This window comes from Echiichthys vipera (genome assembly GCF_963691815.1).
Source record: "Echiichthys vipera genome assembly, chromosome: 1".
Taxonomy (NCBI): Eukaryota; Metazoa; Chordata; class Actinopteri; order Perciformes; family Trachinidae; genus Echiichthys; species Echiichthys vipera.
Genome location: NC_139826.1, coordinates 21,691,400 through 21,713,193, shown reverse-complemented (window position 1 = coordinate 21,713,193; position 21,794 = coordinate 21,691,400). Strand labels below are relative to the sequence as shown.

The window sequence follows — 21,794 nt, the reverse complement described above, 5'->3', positions numbered from 1 at the left end:
ACTTACAGGCGTTGAGTCTGGTAATGACAGTTTTGTTTCCAAGCTAGTGAGCAGCGGTCCGTCAGCAAGGCAGAGCTCTCACAATGAAAGTCTGACACACTTTGACTTCAAATTTTCTACATGCCCACAGAGAAAAAAAACTAGCACAGGTCTTTATTTGCATTGTATACAAAGTGACCGAAGCACATAAACACCACGCTTTAAGTATATCCATGGGAAGCCTGCTGGGATATGGGTCCTGTACAGTAAAAGCTTGAGTCTCCATGTATCTACCTACAGCTCATCTCCTGAAAGACACATATACCATAAAAAAAATCTCCTCCTGTCCAAATAGACAATAAAGACTAGCCCCAGGACGTTGCACTATTCACACCTTAAAATAAGCACCAAAGAGCTATTTAAACAGGACCGGTTACAGCCCCTCATAAAACAAATCCACACAGGAATAATTGTATCGAAACAGCAACCTGGCAAGGAAAAAAAAAGTCTCTCCATGGGGGGTACTGGGACGCTACGCCGAAGAGGGGTGGCGGAGTTGAGGGGTGGTGTGTGGAAAAGGGTGGGAGGGAAAAGGAAAAAGGGGAGGGGGAGGAAGAAAAACAGGCCTCGCAGAGCTACCGTGTAGGCGCCAGCAAAGACAGCGAGGGTGGAAAAGCAGGGGAGGAGGGAGGTAAGGAGGGGGAGAAGGACCCTGGTGAAACTCTCAACAGATGCGTGAAGCCCTTGTCAGCATTCCTGCTAGGTAACGCAAGGTCAGGAGCAAGCAGGAAGACAATATGAGGACTATTTGGGCTCCCTGAGCGCCAGATGTGTTTTAATAAGACGGCTGCCCTCCTAGCTAATAAGGTCAGCCTCTGGCTCCAGCCAGACGAGCAAACAAGTAGACTCTTGGCAGGAATTCAGCTCCAGCTTGGCACAGCCTCCCTCCCTGCTTCCTGCCTTGCTCTTTCACTCACTCGCTCGCTCTCTCTCACAAGCTCAGAGAGATCGAGGGAGGCAGACTCTTTCTCTGTCTTTCTGTGCGTGTGTGCATGACTCACTCCATCTCATACACCCGCCTTTTATTAGACACTTCCCTTTTTCTGCAAGGGGAGAGGGAGAACTACTGGCTAAAAACCTTTGAGAACATCTGTGCTTGGATCGTGCACTAACATGCACATATCCACACACATACAAGCGCACACACACTGACACACAAGTATAAACACACACTTTAGACCCAGTTCCCCTGCAGTGCAGTTCACACCACTGACTACCTTTTACCACTGAACATGGAAAAAGTGCCTCTGTTATGTTAATACTGAAGTAATGAAAAACTGAAATTAGTTATAAAAATAAACACTGGACCTATAAATCTGAGTTCCCCAGACGAGAAAAGAAAGAAGTGTCATCGGCGCCAGAAAAGATTGGCTTGATCTGAACTGAAAGGGAGACGGAGGAGGTGAAGAACAAGGAGGAGGAGGATTTAGAGTTGGAGAATAGGAATGAAGGAAGGAGAAAGACAAAGATAGAGAAAGACAGTGAGAGCGCAGAGTCTTGACAGTTTTGGTTGATATTCTGTTTACACAGCCAGTTGCTTATGGGGTACAAAAGGAAAGTCATTGTCAAGCTATAGTCCAAAACCTTGTCTGGCATTCGAATTTGTTCACTTATACTTCTGAGAGCAAGAGATCCAAAAGTAAGTAAATAATAGTTAACATAACTTTCTAATACTATTACTGAATCAATCAGTATTTAAAACACGTGGACGCATGATAGGCTAGGCCACGTGATACCATACACACACACACACACACACACACACACACACACACACACACACACACACACACACACGCACACGCACGCGCACACACGCACAAACAGGAATTCTGCTCCTTCTTACTGTACACATGGTTACGCTGTCACCTATATCTCCTATTCACACACACCAGGTTCACATACATCAGTGGTTTGAAAGGGTAATGGGGGAAATGTAGAAAAAAGGATGAATGAATAAAATTTTCATTTTATTAATTTGTCACATACCTTTATCCTAAGACACTGACATCTGAAACAATTTAGGCATTCAGTGTCACCACAAACATTTATCAGCATTTGCTATACACACATCCACACACATGTACTGTAGACTGAAGACTCCAAATTTACAAAGTGGCAGTGAATAATTTGACTTCACTTTTGTACATTGGGAGGAAGTGGAGAAGCGTCATCCATCTTTATATACTGTACAGTCTATGGTATAGACTGTATCATCTTTGCTTTCTGTAAACCTATATTAAACAGAAAGCACATCAAAAGGTAGTACATAAATACAGTACATGATAGATTTATGATCAAGCAAAAGCAGTTTTGACAATTTGGGTTTTATTTTCCTCCTGAAGTTAAATGAAATCTGTATTCTAATACCAATGCTATAAAAAATATTGTGATATATTGCAGTAGAAGTAGTATTCTCGGTCATAAACTGTGTGACCAAAAATGTGTCAATCTGTTGGGCATAAGGTTGGACAGAAGCCCATCATCCATCACCGGGTTAGAAAAGGTTTCTGCTCCAGAGGTTAGACCTTCCTGTTTTAATGCTAGCAGACAGGGAACATTTGGTTAGGTGTAATTTGAGATGACCTCATCGCAGTAAACTTGAGGTTACAAGGTCAGCAGGCCTTATCGTTCAGCAGCAGGCCCTGTGTCTGCTCCACACTGACCCCCACTACTCGTCGACTCTGCCACACACACACATACAAGCGCACACATACTCAAACACAAATGTGTCTGTGTTCCCACGGTTGCAGAGGGTCGACGGGTTGACGTATAGCAGCTTGTAAAGCAGGGCTGTCAGTCAGCTTTAACAGCCTATCACAGAGATCCAACAGGACTACAACCATGCATGTAGGCTCAGGCCGCTGACCGACTCAGCAACACTCCATAAAAGCAGCTCAGACGCCACACACACTGACTCAGCCAAGTACTGCAAAACAACAGAGAAAGGCGGCTTTGATCTACACAGACAGACACTCAAGATGCTTCAGTGCTCAAAACGTTCTCACATGTGTGTGCGCACAAACATAAAAGCTGTCTTTCTCACACAATCCCGGGCTTATACACACAACCCTGAACAACTCTGACACCTGTGGAGCTGTGCAGTGTGGAAGCCTGTCCAGAGCCTGCTATCAGTCCAACACTGTGAACACATGTTTCTTATTGAGTGGAAGTCAAACAGCATCTGATCACTCCTCGGCCAGCGTCAGTCTGTCTGAGGCTCTGATTTGCAGGAATCACTGTGTTTACAGCTCTCCTCAGGCAAACCAACAGGTGGACAACAATAGGGTCACAAAAACCCCATCTGGCCTGGACCAAACACACGGTGTGATCACACATACAGGACAGTGTCATGGGTAATAAGATTTTATGGATGTCATTCCTTAAAGGATCAATAACCCACACAGAACCACATGTTTTTGACGATTGTCACACCGTACTCACTGATCTGCAGTGGACTGGAGTTGAGCCACACTGGATTGCAGATCAAAGATGACACAAGGTTATTTTAGTTACAAAAACATGTATGGTAAAAGACTGCTAGGACGTGTGATGAATCTCACAGATCTAGCCATTAAATTTTACAACAGCGCCACAAAGTAATGGGCTTATAAAAGGATACGATATTAGACTGCTATTACAATTAGAGTTTAGAGCTCAGATGCTTTCATTTAATTCAGCATAGATTTCAAAAATGTCTAGGTATTGATTTCACCCACTGTTAGAAAACCTTAGTGTAAATTCAAAAACCTGGACAATCAAGTATTTCTTTTCCAATCTGTTCTATGACAATTGAAAGAGTGCCATTGATTTCCACTGAAATAAGTATTAAAACTCCATGGATATAATTTCATAAACAAGCACATCTTTATGAAGTTGCAAATACTGCCATTTTGTCAGGACCCTTTGGCATCCCTTGTCAATTCCCTGGGTAGCCCTGTGTGTCAAAAGCATGATGCTCCTGGTTGCTGTAAATACAGGGAACACGTTTCCATTGTGTACTGACATAAAACTACATGGCTGGCTATAGGCAACACAATATCATGCGTGGGGTTATATTTTAGGGTTTGTAAATAAACAGGACACAAACCATGGATTCCCCGGGGAAAGTCCCGTGTTTGTTTGACACATCCACCACCCTGACCCTCATCCTCACGCAGAGTTTGCCACTTTTAATCCTGGAGCACTTGCTCTGAGAGTCTAACCTCACCGCAGGTGGGTTTAAAGTTAAAAGCCCTCGGCATTGACAATGTGCCGGTGCCGAGGGCTGTGAGGGACGTGATAAAACAGCTGTATTTTGTATTTTGGTGCTGGATGCCAGGCTTTAGGCTCGCACTGTACATCCAGTGTGCCAGACTTTGTCCACTTCATTGTATTCTTTTATTTGTGTTCAGAAACTTGGGGGAGTTTCTGATTTATCACAATTAAAACCTTACACATGGTAGGAATTCTAGGAGCTGAGTACTACTTTTAGACTTTTAAATTTGACTAGTTTTAGGCTAACAAAATAATAATTAAACAAGGACTTTTTTTATTCCAGTGTGGAGATGGCTTTGAAACACCATTTTCTAATATCTGGAAATAAAATTAGCAGGCAGTATAACAGAAATATAACTGAATCAATTAAATATGAAAAATCCAAGTAATCAAAATATTATTAAACAAGCACATTTGTGTCAACTGAGTGTAACCTTGACTGATAAATATTCATTAGAGGGCTGCTAAGCTACCTGACCTGTGACCCGCTCACGTCCTCTCCTCCGGAGGGTATCAAAGAGCAGAGCTGCAGGCAGATATGAAGCCTAAAAAAGAATTCTCTCTTCTTTACCCATCTCCTCTTTTCATCCTGTCTGTTTGATGTGTAGCTTGTCTGCATTTGAAGCGCTTTTTTAAAAAGACATGCAGTGGCAGAGAGGGGATGTCACAGAAAGGTCTGCCTAAACATCCCATGAATAATAATAAGTGTTGATTGTGATTTTCAATCAATGATCTGAGCTAGTTCCTATCAATATAGGAACCAGTACAAAGATGGCATATTATAGTTTTTTTTGTTGCACAATAAACTAAAGCTATTGTTTTGCTTGGCAGTTTAATAGACAATCACACTGTGTAGTTGGTATGAGATGGTTATTATTTTGTTGCTCAAAATAAGCATTTGTTGCTTACGTCACTGGTCAGCAACCAATGTTCTAAGCATCATTTCCTTTTTCATCTGGGAGACAAATGTTCAATCTCAGTTAGGCTACAATATGAAGACTATGAGTACCGCTGTACTTACTTGATCAATTAACTGTCCGCTTTCATAATTGAAGGCCTCATTCTTCTACATACATATGTCCACGCATATGAAGGATGTATGAAACGCAATTCAAGAAAGCTGATTTACGTTCAGCTGATAGTGAACTCTTCCAGGTTTACACAACCCAGATAACATTCAGCTGTGTCTCTGACCTGAAGGCACAACAGGCAGTAGGAATGACTTATGTTCTTATGTTGCTTTAGAGGAAATAGGGATCTGTTCCAAAGCACAATGGCCCCGGCAGCCTCAACAATTAGTCATACACACACTCACACATATACACACTCACAATAACTAGGATGTCCTCTCACTCCATAGTTTATGTATGGGCTTAGCGGCTGCATGGCTTCAGTCCATAATAGTGATCTTTTTCCTGCTCTCTCATAACACTGTCAGTATTGCCGACTGCCCAATAAAAATCACTGTCAGCAAAGTAGAAAAGCCACTGATGACATTGGACAGAAGTTAGGAGAAAGATAAATTATAGCATATATGATGAGCATGTGATCACAAAAATATAATAGTGTGAAAAAGAGATGGAAAGATGACTGAACTGGGACAGTTCAGTCATCTTCTCAGGTCCACAGAGAATGATAAGGAGATATAAAAAAAAACATGAGACTAGAAGAGAGGAATAGAAGAATAAAGAACATATGTGTGCGGATGTGTTGTTGAGGTTGAGGATAATGTTGAAACAGATGAAGAATTAGTCATGCTGTGACACATGCACAGTCATAAAAACATAAATACATGGAACTATTTCACGATACAACACACATATTCATCTATATACACTCACGCAAACCTTTTTATCCCTGGCCGAAGTTCGTCACAGGCAGCGGTAAATTATTAAAATATAGAGGTCTTGGAAGTGACTCAGATATTTGTATGGTCATGTGGCCTCACAGGTCATGTTTTATAATGTCTTTCATAGATTTTAACCTTATAGACTCATGTTCACTGGAAAGTAGGACACTCTGCATACAGTATGTCCTGTATGCGCACACATAATCAAGATGTCCCTGCAACAGAATGTTTGCAGGATTATAGTGATTTTTATTAATGGAAATACAAATAAGATCTAAACTTAATGAAATCATACAACAACAGAATATAAGACACTTCACTGATACAAAGCAGATAGATGGCTGTACTCATTTTAGATATTTCAAAATCAACATGTGATTTATCAGTTGTCAGGATATTCAGGGAGGGAAATGACTTGCATTGGATTTCGTCATTGGTGAAGTATAAAAACAGAAAGAAAACAAAATAAACTGAAACATCAGTACTGTAATGTCATGGCTGCTTTGATGTGTGCTGCTTTGTCTGATTAAGAATTAGTAACCTTAATTTTTTGTTGCTGAACTCTGTGTCTAGAAGAAGAGGAATACATATGGAAGAGGAAAAGACCAGAGAGAGATGAGGTAGAAAAAGCAAGGTCTATGTGTGGAGGGGGTAGGGGGGTCAAGAGTTATCACCTGGGTGACCAGAAGAGATCTGACAGGACGGATGCACGGACATCAAAACCAGCAATCATCTGCTTTGTGTGCACATTGCCAAGTAGTGCATGGTTGTGCATGTGTTCTTCTGCATGTGTTTATGTGACATCTCTCTTCCTTTGTGAGAGGCAAAGTGTTGGTCATATGGTTTTGTTCAGAAGACCCCCACCAAAATGGACACCTCCTCAGTCTTTAATGCCCCCTCCTGAGGTGTGAGATCATGTCTCCACCTGGGATGTTGCCAACAGAACAGAGAAGCATGCACAAACCAATGTGTGTGTGTATACACGCCTGTGATTGTACATATGTATGTAAGCATGTGTGTGAAGCAGATGGGAGGAAAGAAAGAAATTAGAGAGGGGTAAAAGGAGAGTAGCGACAGAAAGTCTGCAAGAGCATGTGCGTGTGTGTCTGTTGGACCGAGGGGGCTGTGAGGGGTTAGGGGGAGGCAGAAGGGAGAGGAGAGGGGGAGTAGTGTGGTTAGGCATCCAGAGTCAGTGAACATTTTTCTGGCAGGCCCTCTCTATGCTCCTGGCTGCTTGCCCGGCTCTGAAGCAAACTTAAACAAACTCCTGTTGCAGCCATCTGCTGGGCCCGCGGGATAAATCACAGCACTGCTCCGCTCTGTACTACTCAGCCACACCGCTATCAGGTTACTGTGTTAGTGGCCTCTCACACACACACACACACACACACACACACTCTTAGGCATTCAGGCACACATTAGAGTCTCTCTCTCATCCACACACACACTGAGCTACGCGTCAGCCTGGAGCCAGGGCCTGCCATGGGGCTCACACCACCAGGAGAGGCCAGCAACATGTGGCCCCACTAATACCACAGGGAAAGATGAAAAGGAGGGGGGAGAAGAGAGAGAAAAAGAGGGGAGGAAGGGGGAAAGAAGGAGGAGGATAAGTGAGGTGATGGGGGGACAGGAGAGAGAGATAGACAGAGGATAGAGCCGAGAAGAAGAAAGAGGAAAAATGGGAGCGAGGAGAAGACCTCTGACACCCAACTCGAGCCAAGTGCTATTTTTATAGCCCCCCGCAGAAGAGAAGGACATAAAAACATCTAGAACCCCTCTGCCTCTGTGGACTTTCATAACAACTTGAGCATTTCATAACATGGGCTCTCTTTGAGTAGGAAACACGCGATTTTACCATCTCATTCTTCGCTCTGTAATTTTCCTGGACATAACGTAAAACTATTGTTGGCAATAAATCTGATACACATTATCATCATGTACAGTCAGTAACTGTACAGCTGTGCCCGAGGGGCTTGGAGATAATTTTCAACAGGTTAAATCTACTCTGGTGGCTTACCACTCTGGCTACTTCACTGTGGCCCTCAGGCTGTGCTCTGCACATTAACCATGACTAGCCAATCGGTCCACACTGCACACAACTCCTGACCATGTGGGAAATGCCACTGACCAAGTTGGCAGGTCATATTTTAGCACACTGCTAGCCTCGTAGCATGGATTAGGTTTTAATTAGTCACAGACATAATCAGCAGTGGTAAACATCCATAAGAAATATATATTAATAACATTTCAACAGTGCAAATGGCATACTTGAAAGAGATAGCAGGCAAAAAGTAACAAATAAATAATGGCAGGCCTTTGGGAAGTATCTGTGGTATCTATCTGTCACACAGATGGAGAAACTGTATCGGTTTATGTCTGACTCATAGGATGGCCATGTCAGTGTGGGAGACTTTCACCAATGGAAACTATTTACAAAGACCGTGTAACTCCTAACTATGTCTGTGTGTTTGTGTGCGCTCGAGCATTAGTGTTCATGTTTGCGATTGTGTCCACTACTGGCTTGGTCGATGAGAGCATCTCTTTTGAAGTCTACACCAACTGGCTAACGTGTAGGTCCCTCTGAGTAATCTTTCTTTGTTTGCATGATGCTCTGGATTATTAACTGGACCACAACCCAAACTGGGGCTTTATCAAATGTTAAACTCTGGTAAGCCATTTCCACAGAGACAACTGGGACCAGCTTTTCAAACAGGCAATGCGCTAAAGATTTCAGTACAAAGTGTATGATAGCAATTAGTGTATTTCATAAGTGCCACCATTATGTAGTCAATCAGACCTGAAGATCTAATGAACCTTTAGCACACAGTGTGGAGACCACTTCATACTAAATGTTTCAGGGCTACTGTCGGTGAACTGCATTCTTCCAGAGGTATCAGCCTCTCGCCTCATGGGAGGCTCAGTCTAAAACTCCCTCTCTGTCTCCTTCTTCCCAGCTGTCCTGGACCTGGCAGGACAAGCTGAGTATGTGAGAGACCAGGTGGCTGGACGGCATGTGTGGGTGGGGGGTCAGGGCCAGGACTTTGGGGGGATGCTGACGGGAGGAGGGAGTAATCCAAGGAGGGAATGTCTTCTTCAGCCAAAATAAGCTCCCAGAAGATCACCCGTAATGCTAATCATTATCTCTCTTCTGGTTGGCTGATAGAAAGAGGGTGAAGCTGTCTGGCTGCTGGTTGGTCAGAGCCACTGGTTGTCTGTGTGCTGAGTGCAGGGGTTGTGGAGTATATTTAGTCAACTATAGGGAGGGTGTGTGTGCTATTTTGGCTCCATCTGACATCACCAGTTGTCCTGACAGCAGGGTGAGAGTGGGCCTTCCTTCCTTTCACCCAATTAGTAGTATCAGCAGAAAAGAGGGCAAACGGCGAAGGATGCAAGAGTGAAGTGAAACAAAGCGGGAAATGAGGAGGAAGACCCAAAGAACGAAGAATCACATTCACACCGACCTTCAGCAGTACTTGGGAGGTCTAAAAGACCAAGACTAAGAATAGCACTTAATAGCTATGAATAATATCCAGTCAGCTAAGGACATAAGTTACATGTCTGGCAAGGAAATAGGTCCGTTATTAGCTACTGTGCTACCACACACTCCAGCTGTGTCCAGGTGCATAATCACACATACACACACGGACACAGACACACAGACACACAGACACAGACACACACAGACACATACACACACACACACACACACACACACACACACACACACACACACACACAAACACACACACACACACACACACACACACACACACACACACACACACACACACACACACACACAAAGACATGCACAGCTGTGGCACAATCCAGCTGCATTTGCCAGCAAGAGAGCAAACACCTGCCAGTGCTCCAACCACCTGGCAGACACACATGCACAGACACACACACACTCTTGCAGCTGTTCTGCATGTAAATTATGATCAACGACTACATATTGTATGTGTGTGTGCAAGCGCAAGTCTGTGAATGTATGCATTCATACTGTTGGTGAGTGTGCGTATGACCAGAGGGCAGCTGGCAGAGAGAGCTTAGCTATAGTTATATTACATTCTGTCCTCTATAATTACCACAGTCAAACCTGGTTTGCCACTGTAAAACCCAAACTCCAGGGCAGTATAGCACGGCAGCCTCACAGCATCACCACTCTTCAGCATTGGCCTCTTGCCACGCCATGCCAGGCTCCAGTGAAGCACAGAACAATTCACTTCAAAAGCTGATGTACAGTAAATGTCTATGACAAACCTCCGGGTGTAAGCATGTGCACTGGCCAAAAATATCCGGTCTTTACTTAAAAAAAGATGACATTAACAATCTTTGAAAGTAAATAATTAAAGGTTTAACAAGCACAGATTTTTTTCAGCAGAGTAAGATAGACAGAAAGATTTTTTGATTCATCGAAGAAGCTAGGACAGTGTCATGACACAAAGAAAATTTGCTGAATCAGAGTATCAGTACCTACTGCTAATCTTACTTATATTGATATGCATCGTGGCTGCCATTTTAAAATTAATTTTTAATGTAAAACATATTTAAGACTGCTTCTTGTCCTGTTTGGTTGCTGGATATTTCGATTTTTTGATTATAATAAATGTTAGAAACAGTGGCGAGCAGAAAACCTAAATTTCTAGTTTCAAAACATCTCTTCAGAAACCTGAGGGTGAAATTATTATGCTAGTCCATAGAACCCTTTACCGTGCAGGTAGTTATTTTCTATATACTATATAAATATATAGGTGTGGTTCCATACTATAATTGTCTGAGGTTGTCTCAAAACTTAAAGTGCAGGGACAAAGGGGGAATGGTAGACAGAAACTGGTAGAGGAGGCACATGAGTGATTTACTCAACACCATACCAGTGTGGCCCACAACCAAGTCCTCACAAAAGTTAAGACAGAAGGGAGAGAAGCGGATGAATGAAAACTATATGACAACGACCACACTTCAGAAACTCTCACAGACACTGTACTCCTACTCCCATGACTTGCTTCTCACAGGAGCCCAGCTTAACAGTTCACATAGTGTACCGAACTGTGTCCCCGATGTGGCCCATTGCATTCATACTGCTGCCAAATGAGTACCAAAAAAACATTATTATTATCATTACACAGCAGGGTCCCATGGTTTCAGGGGTTTTGACGGACACTACCCTCTCTGTTCCCCTTTTACCCTGTCCACTCAAGTGGATCTGGATATTTGTTTTAATGAAAGAAAGATTGCAAGGCACAATTAATAATAGGCAATCAAATATTTTTGTTTCACTGACATTAAAGAAACATGCTGATTTCCAAACCTATTTCCACGTATAACAATAGATTTCGGTCTGTAACATCCACAGTCACTGATCTGTTATGACATCAACTAATGGCAGACAATTATGTTACCTCCTCCCTTTTTCTAGACGATGTGCATTACACTTTTGTTATCGCCAGTATTAAAATTGAGAGGAAAATGCAACTATCCCCTAGCATAGTTTTACTGATGACATTAAGGATTATTTCACCTCATAATATAATGCCAAACGTGTAACCCAACGTTACACGTGTAACCCTCTGAGCCAGAGGTCACAGCCAGAGAAAAGTGAGGTAAAGTGAGGTAAAGTAAGGTAGCTGCTGCTTTAAGACCCTGCACATCCTCACAGGTGTTTTCAGTTATTTAGCTGATAAGATCTCTTCTCCCAGTTAGAGCTAGGCAGAGGTCTGCTGGGAGGTTGCTAAGGTCACCACACTCCCTCTACTAATAGTGATCGTAAAGGTGTAAGTTGTCCCGCCCTAGGTACAACAAAACAGACAGAAGAGTCAGGGAGATATCAATCAAGCACAGTCTGCACATGCCTACACAGTTCTTAGGGGATGCATAATACGCAAAAATAAGTGAAAACACCTGTGTGGATGGACCATGGGTGTGTAGGAGTTTAAACCTCTGATGAGTGTGTCAGAAACAGTTGTTATAAGTGTCTCTGTGGTGTGGTGTTGGACTATGATCGGACACAAGGATAAACTGTTAGTGAAATAATTAATCAAGGCAAACAAAAACAACAATACAAAAATGACGGATAAACTTGTAATGATGTGTTAAATTACAACCAAGGCCATGCTTAGACTGAGTTTAGCCCTGGGTGAAAAAAAAAATGCTGCCCCCTCATTCATTTGGATAGGGGTGCCAACAATGGAGGCAAAAAAGTTAAACCCAGCTCAACAATAGCCGCAACACGACATCATCTGTCAAGGTGTTGTGTTGGCCAATCAAATATGTGAAAGCAGGATTACTTTGCAACATTATTGCTATATTTATATAGTTAATATCACAACTGTTGTCATGAAGGACAAAAAAATTGATAATTGAAAGTCAAAAAGCTAAACAGGTATGTAAGAATTCTATACAGGTCTTTTCCCTCCAATATGACATATGACCTTTCCTAACCCTGTCCCCTAGTGCTGAGTGAATATAGATATCCCCTCTCTGCTTGGTTCTGCAGGGTTAAAGGGTCAGTATGTCTTTATCTGTCAACTACAAACTAGCTCGCAAGTCTCCATGCAAACCCCAAACCCTCAACTTCCTCCTCAACCTCCCTGCCTCTTCCAATGACATCAATGCCTTTTGCTAAAAGGAACAAAAAACAATCTAAAAGCAGCCGTGTCACGCTCTTATTCTCTCACAGTTTTAATAAACTACCGCATCATCATTCACTCTTTGCACTCAAAGGCATTCCTTTCTGTACCAACACAGGATGTGAGGAAACTTCTGACTCTGCTTGATTCAATCATCCTCGTCTCCCCTCTTTAAAACAGTCCTGCTTCCTCTCAACAATAGTCTGTAGGGGAATTTTAACACTGAAGTGCATGTTATGATTCCATTTGACATATGTTAATCCATATGAACGGCCAACATGGAGAAAAACAATGTCTTTTGGGTAAGCACCAAATGTTTGCAGGGACGACAAATCATCTTTCAGTTCAAGTTCATTTCCTTCAGTGTCCCAGTTGCATTGTAGCTAAAATTCAATTCTCGCCTGCATGCCAGTCTTTTCGGGCTCTGCCAGATCACTGCTCTCTGTCAGCATGTCTTTCCTACATTGAAATCAAATAACATAAAAAAAGCAGATTCCAGCCCGTGTGAAAAAAAACCACCAATTTCGAAGTGTCAAAACCCTGTTTAAAAGCTCATGTTAGCCAACAATTGTTGAATGTTTAGCTGCCAATGTAATTACTTTCATAACAACCATGAAGGAAATAATGTGCATTTAACTGACTAAAGCTGTTAAGAATAAGTCTAAATGTCCCCAAACTGAAAGTCTGTCTTTACTCATTAATAGCTATGTTAGGCTAATAGTAGCAAGCCATGTTGAAAGCAAGCTAATGACTGTAGCTTGCCATGTACATGTACTGGTGTTTATATATTCTACAGTAACAAACTATACTACACCTTAACACAAGAAAGTAGATACATTACTTTAGACTAAATTGCTCATCACCTTCACAGCAATTTGGTATGTTCTCTCTTTTTTATGTGGCTGGTTGTGGTTTCTTTATTAGCAGCAAGAACCAGAGGGTACAAGGACTGGACCAAATTTACAATGGGGGGGGGGGGGGGGGGGGGTCAGTGAGTTGATACACTATTCTTAATAATCTATAATCAGGTTGTATTTCTATTCCTTTCTATTCCGGGCGGCAGTAGCTCAGTCCATAGGTGACTTGGCTGGGACCCGGAGGGTCGCTGGTTCGAGTCCCTGTGTGGACCATGAATGGAATGGTGGCTGGAGAGGTGCCAGTTCATCTCCTGGGCTCTGCCGAGGTGCTGTTGAGCAAGGCACCAAACCCCCAACTGCTCGGGGCACATTAGAGCTGAAAATGGCCCTGCAACTTAGCCTTGATGTCAGTACGTCCCAGTGGCCTTATGTGTTACTGTGACCAAAAAATAAATTCATCAAGAAGCCTTACCCTCATGAACCACAATTATAAAGACATGTTTGTAACACTGTTGACTGCTAACAAGATCACTCATTATTGCTTTAATCATTCGTTTTTAATCCATGAAGGTTTTATATTTGTAAAACTTCCCCAGAGTGTAGAAAAGACAATTTGTTATTGTAACAAAAAATATAAATCTGTTGCAGCCAAAAAAAGCATTTTCCCTACTGACCATGACTATAGCTAAAAGTCTGAAATAACTAGGTCAAATATTATTATTTGTATTAAGAATTGTTAAACCATGACAGTTCCAGGTTTGTAAAACGATTCCAGAGCCAAGACAAGCTGTTTTTATATGATTGACTAAGCCCGTCCAATAAAGGATTTTGAGAGCAATACCGATTTTACTGGGGAAAAAATCACAGATTACTGATGGCAGCAGATTCACAGTGCATTTTTAATGTGGATTGTGCACAGATTTAGTACCAATATGATTATGCAAAGGCAATGAGAAGGCTGCTTTCTTAAACAAATAACTTTATAAATTAATATTTCACATTATTTATTGTTAAATATATATTAACATACAACACATATACACATAAACATACACAAAAAAAATTCATTGGCATGACCGGACGCCCTATTGGAGCCCTATATCGAGTTAATATAATTATGACGCATATGCATAGTGGGCATACGCTGTATATGTACTGCATGTACTGTATGCCAACAGCGAAAGATAATTGTATCAAAGATCAAAGGATTTTCTTTTCCAATATGTTGAGGGCTGTGACATGGAGCTCAAGCACCACCTTTGCCAAAGAGTGTCAGTGGGACAGGTCTGCAGAGTTGTGGTTATACCTCAAGCTAGTAGGCTACTATGGGAGGCTGGTATATAGGTACTGTAAGTCTTTGCAGGGTTGACACATAAAAGTGGAGACAAAGAATAAATCATTGGAACACCTCCATCTCATCTGCACCGTACAGGATTTGATCTCTCCATTAAGATATGGGCAAGAATGCAGCGTTGAGTGATGCTAGCGGGAAGTGGGTGATTAAAGCCTTGAGCTCTAAATCAAAACCCACCTCCAGCAGCTTTGAAATTAAGCCCCTCAAATACCAGAAGATTCTCTGTCAAACGCAAGACTGTCTGTCGGACCGCACTGCTGGGAGAAGAGAGGCACAGCTGCAGGAACTTTACAGGATATGTGCAATATGGATAGTTTTGACTAAACACACACTCATACACACAGGCACGAATAACAACAGCTCAAACCATATGTTAAAACCACACTACCTTGCATGACTGTAATTAACACCGTTTTAATGGAAATCCCTTGTGGCCAGCATGCTGTGATATTTCCTTCTCTGATGAATTGATAAGAATTGAATTCCTTTTTTTTTAGTTTTCCTCTGGCTGTAATTTAATTCCCATTAACCCCCTCACCTTCTCTCAGCCACCCACTCTTCTTTTGTTTTCTCCACTTCTTCCAATAATTCACTCAGGATAATCTGTCTCTCCCTTTTCAACTTCACATCCAGATTTGATGTGATGTGATTTTGCCCTCACTCCTTCTTTCACGACACTATAAATCTTCCTTGACGACACTGTCAAGATGCCAGTATGTTTTTCCTGTGACAGCAAATACCTCCTTCATAGGATATGGTCTGTGCAGTGAGAACACAGTGGATCTTTTACACCAAACACACGTCAACGCACAATTTACACACATGCACACACTCACAGAGGAGCAGCATATCAACACAATGGGCCATAGCACAAGCAACACACACACACACACACACACACACACACACACACACAAAACCCTCTCTTACACACAGAAACCTGTCTCCGCTCTTCTAACAGCTCAACAATAATCATCCACTCAAAACACTCAGTCACTCGGCAGACCACCATACAAAAATAAACATCCATGCGCGGATACAGACTGGCGCTGTATACACACACACACGTATACATATGAGTTTGTATGAGCAAGAGAGAGGCTTAGTATGTTTGTGTGCTCTGTATCTACATATAATTATGTAGTATTTATCTTTGCGAGGATGAATAATGGTTTATTTATTTGCTGCTTTAGTCCCTTATGTCCTTGTACAAGCAGAAGACACAATGTTGACTATAGGGAGACTTTAAAACTAAGCTTCAGTTATATTGATCTATATCAAAGGCATCCCATCAATCCCAATTCTTACCAAAGTAAAACAGCACCTGTATCTAATCAGTTTACTGAGTTACTAAATATCAGATAATTCCATAATTTCTTTACCATGTTTTTGATCTTGCTTTTCTCATTTTTCTGTGTCTACGTGTGTCACTTTTATCATATTAGAGTTTTTAAAAAGTGATATCCATACTAATTTCTCTTAGAGTCACTTGAATGCAAGCCCACCCCAGGTGCTCATAAGGGTTCAACTTTCTGTTCTGCCTTTTATGAACTTTCAACCTACGCAATTTTTGTCTGATCAAAAAGGTAGCAGATGATAAGCATTCTGTCAGTGAAGGAGAGCTCACGACAGAATGCTTGAGAGATGGAACTTGTGTTGGCAAGCAGAAAAAAGAAACTGCATTTGCATTTATTACTGATATTAATAGTTCTTTCTCTTAGACGTATTCAATGGAGAGCCATAGAGGACACACAGTTTTTCAAGATTTCTACCTTCACACATGCATCCCTTACTCTACCTACACAAATCTACAAATGCAGAGCATTCTTAAAGTAATCTAATACTTCAAAATTGTGTGAACATGAGTAAATCCACGATTCAATATTAATACACTACACAAATCGAATTGTCTTTCATTATTTGCACAAACAAGTATTCCACAGTTCAGCTGAAGCTAATTTGAGGCTTTATCATTCTGATTTGGTCAAACCAAGAAGATACTTTTCAAAGTCAAATTGTTGTATTTACAAATTATCCTCTTTTTTCCCCACACAGTTGCAGTTGCTACCATCAGGTAGCGTGAATGGCGGACGGTGGAACAACTGAACTCTAATGATACCAACAAGAGCAAAAGAGCCTGTGGAAGAAGACAGAAGACTGTGTGAAGAGAACCATTCTATCTAATAAGCTAGACAAGTAAGTAACAAAACCTGCCTATTATTAATACTACCAGGTGTTTTACTCTGCCTTTATCATACCGAGTGTTTTCATTTCCTTGATCGTAGCACTGAGATTGGGGTTTCTGGTTTAAATTGGGATTCTTAAAGTTGTGTCTTGCTTTGGACAGTAGCCAGGCTGCTAATGGCAGATACGTTGCTAATGATATGAACAACTAACTGATCGATCCAGTGACTGGAGAGCCAGTCTGACTAGCTCAGTAACAACAGTTCTGCTCTGTTGTTCAGTTTGTTTGTAAACAAATGCAGTGTGTCCTGTGTTGTTGGTAACATTAGCTCTGAGGAAAAACGAAGCAGATCCTTATTTGGTTGACTTTGCGACAGCCACACCAGCAATACCACTTGGGAACGCTAGGGGGGTTGAAAACTGTCTGTTGGCACTTTAACAAGCCCAGAATGGTGGACATCTGTTTTACCAAGAGTGCAAGTGAAAGATCTGCTGACCAGCAGCCCCTCCCCAGACGCCGGCTGGTGGCCTATACTTACACACCTGTCAAAGGTCATGTCCAGCATACTATTAAAACACACAGCAGTAGAACAGAGAACATGATAACCACTCACCACTTATGTTTGTGTGCATGTGTGTGTGTGTGTGTGTGTGTGTGTGTGTGTGTGTGTGTGTGTGTGTGTGTGTGTGTGTGTGTGTGTGTGTTACAGTTAACAGCTACCACAGTGTCCTGTTGCTTATCTCATTTCATGCACTAATTCTTACCAAGCAGGGAAACAAGTGGCACAGCACTATCCACCCTTTCACACTTCACAAGATAAGCATTCATACGTGCACAATAATATTTACACCACAGAGAGAAGTAGGACAAAAGCCTTTATCAAAGATTCAATTGGTCTCTTTGTTAATGTTGGTTATGTCTCTGAGTTCTGGACATTAAGGGCGCACTCACACTGTCCATCCGTACCGTGCCCCATGCTTTAGGGTACTTGTCCCCCCCTCCCTCTCCCCCCGCGGGCCAGGCCCGTTTGTACTCACACAACCTGGGCCTCGCGTGAATGCTTCTTCCCTGCCTATACATTATCACGCCGTAACACGTCACACGCATTGATTGACGTCATCGCGATGCGTCGCTTTTTTACAAATCTTTCCATAGACCTCAGAGCTTTTGTGCGTCTTGTCCGACTGTTTTTAAATATTTTCATCTGACCAAATCTGCAGTAAACATTCCGCATCACACCAACGTGAACCTTTCGCCGCCATTGTTTTAAATGTCCGCGCATGGTCCGTCCTTCTTTTTTTCTATGTCCGAACAGGCGCACATAGAATGACGTCAGAACCGCAGTAGGCCTTGTGCTCGTGCTCGTACACGTGCGCACGCTCGTGCTCGTACATGTGCAAACGTGCTTTACAAAAGCCCACCTCTCCCAAACGGGCCATGGACGGCAAGCGTACCACGTCTAGGTGTGTGTGTGTGTGTGTGTTTGTGTGTGTGTGTGTGTGTGTGTGTGTGTGTGTGTGTGTGTGTGTGTGTGTGTGTGTGTGTGTGTGTGTGTGTGTATCTTTGTACAGCACCCTCTACCAGGCACACACGGTGCTAAAGGGAACCAGATGGGCACTCCCTCCTGATAGCCCAAACCCCAGCGATGACAGACCCTCTCAGGCATATAGCATGACACTAGGACAAGGCACCTGTTCCCCCATCAGCTCTTTCACACCTCCCCTTCCCCACAGAAACACACACTGGCACTTTTTCAGCCATGAGGTCACTGGCTCACCCAGGCCAAAACTGGCTGTGCCACCTGCAACCCTACCAGCCCAGAATGATCACCCGCTCTCATCCCACCCACTTGCCGATGCCCCTGCCTTAGCGGGCAGAAATACCGGTCCCATATTTATACTCCATATCATGATCCCCTGACATGTGATTACTATGAGGTCATTTGGGACTAGCTCACATCACATGCGAGTGCTCAGACAAATAAGCCAGTTGGGTATCAAAGGAGTAATCAGTCAAGCATTTCTTTAAAGGACAGAGAGAAAATTAGGTGGACAACTCCACAGCTGGTGTGTGAGTGTGCAACATACTTAGGTTGCTGAGTGTGAATGGCATTCACAGATGTTCTTCACATGTACTGCATGGGTGTCTTTTTGCATGAGAGAGCTGCTCAAAGAGCCGACTGGTTGTCTAAATGCTCCTCAGCTCTGCATCAACAAATCTCCATACTCATTTGCCCTGCACTGGTCCCCCAATATAACCCCACGGCATCCAACTTATGTTCCCTGCTATTGGAAAAGCAGGACAGGGATTTGATGTGTGTTGTTGAGAGAGGAGTGGAAAGAAAGCAAACTTTGGAGACAGAAAAAGGAAAGGAAGCAACGATGACAGAATGATCTCTCTTCAGAGGAAGTATGTAAAAGTACTGTTCCCCGAGCCGGCCCATCTGGACCACCTCTGCAAGTTAATCAGAATTGCTTATTACAATATTAACACGCAGTACACTGTCATCAGTATGAATGGAAACCATGACAATGATGAAACACACCATATAATTGTTGTACCGTACAAAGACTTTAAACACACACCACTGCCAAATTAGCCAAATATGGGCAGGGAGTCTCATTGTCCCCTTGCTACTTACTTAAGGGCACATCAGTTCCTCTTGGCAGGGATCAGTTATCAATGCCTGATTATATTGACCTTATTAATCATGTTGCTTATTGCAAATGCATCAATGTTATGTTTAACTAATTATATCAATAATAATCAATACAAATGTGTGATGACTGGCTGAATTAAAGTGAACTGATTTTGTTTGACATGACAATAAACCCATGAATGTTGAGGTTATTATGTATTATTATAATATTATCATTTCAGGATTGTATTTAAAGTCTAACTCCAGACTTGTGTTAAAGTATTTAAAAACGACTCTAATACGATTAATATTTTGTTGAACATGGATTTCCCTCATAGAAAGTTTTAAAAAAACTCAAAACATCTACTGTTTCCACTGTCTGCATCTGGCCTCGCCCTGCTCCCCGCTGATGTGCCTGCGCGTGCCCGGCATGCCCCCTTAGCTTGAGATTCTTAGGTAACTACTTGGAGCTTCTGCCCCATGTTTGTTATATTATATTGATGTATCATATTAACATTAGTATATTATTCCCCTTTTTTCTATTGTACTGCTGCAACGAACACATTTCCCACCTGAGGATAGATAAAGGTGTATCTTATCTTATCTTAATCATAATCAGTTCAAATACACGTTGCTTTTGAAGTGACAGGTAACAGAATTATATCACTGATGTTTTTAGAGGAAATAAAGTCCATACAAAAGAGGCCTAATTAGCAGGGTAGACATTTCTTTTTTGTGTTTGCGGTATAAATATTGTCACGATGAATAGAAACACTGTAACTTTAAACTTGTATTTAACTCACTTCCTTGAAAATACTCTTTAAAATCCACAACATGCTCAAACCAAAACAAACTGTACAGCACCGGTTGAGACATACTCAGTCAATCTTGCTAAAATAAACACACTTACTCTCTCTCTCACACACACACACACACACACACACACACACACACACACACACACACACACACACACACACACACACACACACACACACACACACACACACACACACACAAACACACACACACACACACATACACAGCAAACATAAGGCTGGTCTTGGCCGTCAAATCCCCTTCGTTTTTCCTCTTCTGTTTATAGAAGTAAGTTTTGAAGAAAATGTTTGTCTCATCATTGTTCATCCAAGTTTAGTCAGCCGCTCCAAGTAAGCTTTTCAGTCTCCAGCGACACACACACACACACACACACACACACACACACACACACACACACACATTACTGTTTGAGATCTATTCTTCTGCAAAAAGTAGAATATAATATTCCACCACATGGTAAGCAGTTCCACAGCTATGAATGCATTCAACAGAACCACAGTAAAATTATCAACAGCACAAAAGCACCATCTACATCATGATTATTACCCTTTCTCTCACAGCAATTCCACTGTGCAAAATGTCAAAACCATCCCTTGCCATGTGACTGAGAGGTCATATCAGGGCAAACCCAGTCTGTGCTGCACTGTGGTAATGGGGGGGATTAAAAGCTGATGAGAGATTGTGCCAAGCTTATGAATGCATTCAGACAAATTTGATGACACTGGGGAAAAGAAGATCTTTGGCTGTGTGTCTTATCAGTCAGTTCTCTTACCTTTTGTCTAGACTGTGGCGAGGCTGATTCTGGTTCTTTCCTCTCCCCGTCTGAGGCTCCATGTCCAATCCTATCCCTGTCCTGCTGCATGCTCTGTCCCACCTGCACCATGGCCTTACATTCCACACATGAGCCAATCACCAACCTCCTCCCATCATCCACCAGGAGTGTGCGTGTGCTGCGAGGTGCATACAGGAACACAGGTAGCCTGGCCACAGTAACAGTGCACAGCCTACCTTGCCTGCGTTGCTCCTTCCTGCAGAAGAAACACACAAAAGCCTCACAGCTGTACTGGCGGGCCCAAGGGGAGCTTGGGGGCTGAGGGTTGGCACTGGATAAACTAGAGGTAGAAGGGGTGGAGGGACCCTTGCTCT

At 42.4% G+C, this 21,794-nt stretch overlaps 1 protein-coding gene across 1 annotated transcript in view; it reads right to left on the bottom strand.

The window, feature by feature from the left end:
• Window positions 1-21,540, bottom strand: part of gse1b (Gse1 coiled-coil protein b) — a 176,516-nt gene extending 154,976 nt beyond the window's left edge. The window contains exon 1 of the mRNA XM_083915480.1: window positions 21,421-21,540. Within this exon, the coding sequence (XP_083771606.1) occupies window positions 21,421-21,531 (111 nt within the window). The 5' untranslated portion in view covers window positions 21,532-21,540. The remainder of the gene's footprint in view (window positions 1-21,420) is intronic.
• Window positions 21,541-21,794: the final 254 nt, after the last annotated feature.